Below are 3,796 nucleotides of genomic sequence, written 5' to 3' on the forward strand. Positions count from 1 at the left end.
AGATGAGAGAAATATCGACCCACGACCCCATGTCTCATGTATTGTTGCTTCTTCCATATCTTAGTGTGCTAATTGTCGCTCAACCGAACTCAAAACGGATTCCTATTTAGGCTCCATATGTATGTGAACTAGGTCGAGATAGGGATAACCTGTAAGCACAGATTTTCGTTCATTTCTATGATGTGTTAATTACGCCCTAGCGATTGATCGATTAAGTCAAAATTCAAGTGCCCGATGAATTTTTATACTCAAAACACATCCCGAAGATCATTTCAATCTAAGTCAAAGTTATTTCGATAAGATGTGCATTTTTTTCGTTTCGAAGTTTTTTCATAGACTTTTTTCAAAATTTTCTAGATTTTTTCGAGAAGTTCTGGAACACTATTTCCTCATACTCGTCTCTTTTTTAGACCAGAGTTGAAGGGTTCGGCGTCATTTTGATTTATTTTTCAAAAAACAAAAATCTCTCCCTTTAATTCACCTTGAAAATGCATTTACATTTTCTCAAAAAAATGCGGACTCCGCGACTCTATTTTTCATCGTGTGGCTCTATTTTCTAAAAACTAGCGCTACATAGCTCTAGATAGAGCGGTCGGCTTGGAAAATTTGTCGTATCGACGTACATCCGGATGGGAAGGGAGGTACGTCACATGTCTCAACTTCATATTCATGTTTTTCGTGTTTCATATTTTTCATATTTTTACATTTTTTAACGTTTCCCCATTTTTCTCTAAACGCGTATGTTTTGGGGAAAATGTAAAACATTTTCCTTTATTTCTTCATTCCTTTTCCATTGACTTACCACTCATTTTCCTTTGACTTATTTTTCTGCCCAAACAAACACTGGAAAATTGCAAAAATATTTTCCTGCAGAATATTTTTCCCCAAACAAACATGGCCTAAGTGTTTTTTTATTTGCTTACTAGTTTATTTTCTTTATGACATGTATTTTTTTTACTTTATCGCGAGATTTACGAGGCTTCGATTTTTTGTTAGATGTTATCTTTTTAATACAACAACAGAAAATAAAGTTGTTACATAGTTAGTTAGGATATTTCATATTCATAACGCACTACTTATGATATAATAAACAAAATACAGTATAAATATAAAAAGCTTAATTTAATATCATTGTTTAACTTCTACTCAACTAACTTTTACAATTGATTAAACTTATAACTATTGCACACAAGGATGGGTTGAGGATTCCATAAATAGATCAACTTCTATGGGAAGTTGTGTTAGAAATCAGGTGGTGGATATTAAAAGGATAAGCATGGGATGGAACAGAAGCATTGTATGCAATATTGGCCAAAATTATATTAGCAGCCTCAGTCGGACGATACCCATCCCAGTAAAAGTAATCCTTTCTATTATTGCAACTCTTTCCCATACTATAACACATCCCATCCAAGTCTGTTTCACAACATGTTTTTCCAATGTTCTTGAAACCTGCATATGGACATGTATAAATAAATAATTCACTAATGGAAATGATGAGCAAGCATATTTCAATTTATTGATTCCATGTATCATTCTAGGAGTATTGTAGAATTTCTCAGAAAAGTAAGAATATATACCTTGATAAGCTTGAGAAGTTTCGATATAGGTGAATTGTGCATTTTTTGTGTAATTGTTAAGATTAAAAACCATGGTTCGGAGCTTGCTATTATATAGTTGAATATCTTTGTTAATTACAGATATACACTTATGCTCATCTTGATTACTTCCATTTCCATACATTCTAATAGCAGAAGGACTGCAACCTAAAGAAGGAAGTCCAAACACCACAACTTTCTTTGCTCCAGAATTGTGCAAATTCTGTAGATTATATAAATAATTAAGAAAAGATAACCTATAATGGGTAATTAAATAATAATAAATGAATTTATTACTTACAAGTAAGTGAGTGAAAAAGAAATGATCAACAAGGTACTGCGCAAATCGATCAGGTGATTGTCTTGGAGTTGGGTCTGAGCCATCATTGTTAGGAATGTAATTGTTGAAGACATCATTACTGCCAATTTCAACTGAGTATAAACATCTTTGTAGGTATTGTTTAGTCATGTTTTTACTTCCAAGAATCTTGCTTATACGGCGAACTATTTTCTTGTGGTATTTTAGTTGTTGGCCTAAACTTATGGAATTTACCTGCATTGCCCATTAATATCATCATTAATCCAAATAACTTAATTTACCTAGAATAACAAATACTTTTACAAAATGAATTTTTCAATTTATAAATAATAATATCAGTGAAGTATAATTTTGTAATTTTCTTATTCACTTTAAAAGATCATCTAAAACCTCAGTTATTAATTAATCAATATTGGATCCTTAGCAAATATCAATCACTAAATTTACCTTGCTTCCTGCAATTTCCGACTGCAGTATTGCACCAGAAGATGCATAGTTCACGCCTTTTAGCATTTGTCGGTTAGTTCCAACTATTCTATAAGGGCGAATGTAATCCTTCATCCCAATTTTTTCAACTGTTATGAAAAAATTCAAATGAAAATATTAAGAATTCGACCATGAACTAATTAAGCTTTAGCTATCTAATTGGCTAAAATTTAAAATTAATTCATTAATTAATTAAAAGAGGCTGAAAGGAAAAAAAATCAAACCTATTATATCAACCATGATTTTTCCATTACTGAATCTTCCTGTAGGGCCATCAAGAAAATCAATTCCATATGGCAAGTAATTGGATTTAAAAGTATCAAGACCATTATCATTTCCATTAGCAGAAAATGAATCTCCAAAAATGAAATAACAAGGAACTTGTTCATGTTGATTTTGTAGTTGTCGTTTTGTTTTTCTATAGACAATTAAATCTTGCATGTTGAGAACTAATACAACATATGCAAACCAGCAATGTCTTAATTGCTGAGACATCCTTCCGTGCACTAGTTTATATAATAATGTGGGTCAAGATGGAAAGTAAACCTTGTGATAGCAAAAAGAAGAATACAAATTCTTATATTTATATTAATACATTACTTGTAAGAATAGTAATAAGTAGATGTTTAATCTTGTGGTTTTAAAAAATACAGCATGTAATTGAGTTATTAATAACAAATAAACTTTTACCAAAAAAATACTATTCTTGGAAAACCTTTTTCACCTTTACAGCATGTAAAAAACCATCTTGAAATTAAGAAGAAAAATCAATGAACACCTAAGATAATTGAATGTCTTAGAACTTTCCATTGTTATTTTTTATTTTAGTTATTTTATATTGTACCAATCCAATATGAATCACAAAAAGATATAAAATAAAGAAATACGGTAGAAATTTGCTTCTAATGTTTTTCAAAAGTTTAGATATACTCTTTTAGAATAGGTTTAAAATAAACTCGATCCTTACTGAAATGCCAAACGATATCATTTTGGCCTATGTTATGTCCGAAATACCCAATTCTTCACACATTGGAGAAATTATAAGGTGTTATGTTAGTTCCAAATAGATTTTCTACTTGGAACTAACAACTAATAAGAATACCATCGTCTTATATATATGAAGATAGATGGATGGAAAAGATAAGAATCATCCTTTAGCCACCCCGATAAAATGGATAGGCACCAACTTTCTATCACTGCATTTGTCTTCGGATTTGTCCCGAAGTCCAAGTCCCTTCTAGTGCAGCTAGCCTTTATATTATTTATAATATTTTCTTATTTAGATTCATCTTTTTTATTATTTTTTAAAATATTTTATTATTATCACTTAAAATTATATTCATTGAGTTTTTGCTGAATGGGTTAAGTATTAAATTATAGTTTGCTACATATT

The 3,796-nt window shown here is 30.5% G+C and overlaps 1 protein-coding gene across 1 annotated transcript; it reads right to left on the reverse strand.

Annotated features, from left to right (window-relative positions):
• Window positions 1-1,219: 1,219 nt before the first annotated feature.
• Window positions 1,220-2,898, reverse strand: LOC136203845 (GDSL esterase/lipase At1g29670-like). Its single transcript, XM_065995073.1, has 5 exons — window positions 2,628-2,898; window positions 2,365-2,492; window positions 1,900-2,151; window positions 1,581-1,821; window positions 1,220-1,452 (listed from the first exon to the last, which is right to left on the reverse strand). The coding sequence occupies exons 1-5, from the start codon at window positions 2,896-2,898 to the stop codon at window positions 1,220-1,222; spliced, it is 1,125 nt and encodes a 374-aa protein (XP_065851145.1).
• Between the last annotated feature and the right edge of the window lie 898 nt (window positions 2,899-3,796).

This window comes from Euphorbia lathyris, chromosome 8, assembly GCF_963576675.1.
Source record: "Euphorbia lathyris chromosome 8, ddEupLath1.1, whole genome shotgun sequence".
NCBI lineage: Eukaryota > Viridiplantae > Streptophyta > Magnoliopsida > Malpighiales > Euphorbiaceae > Euphorbia > Euphorbia lathyris.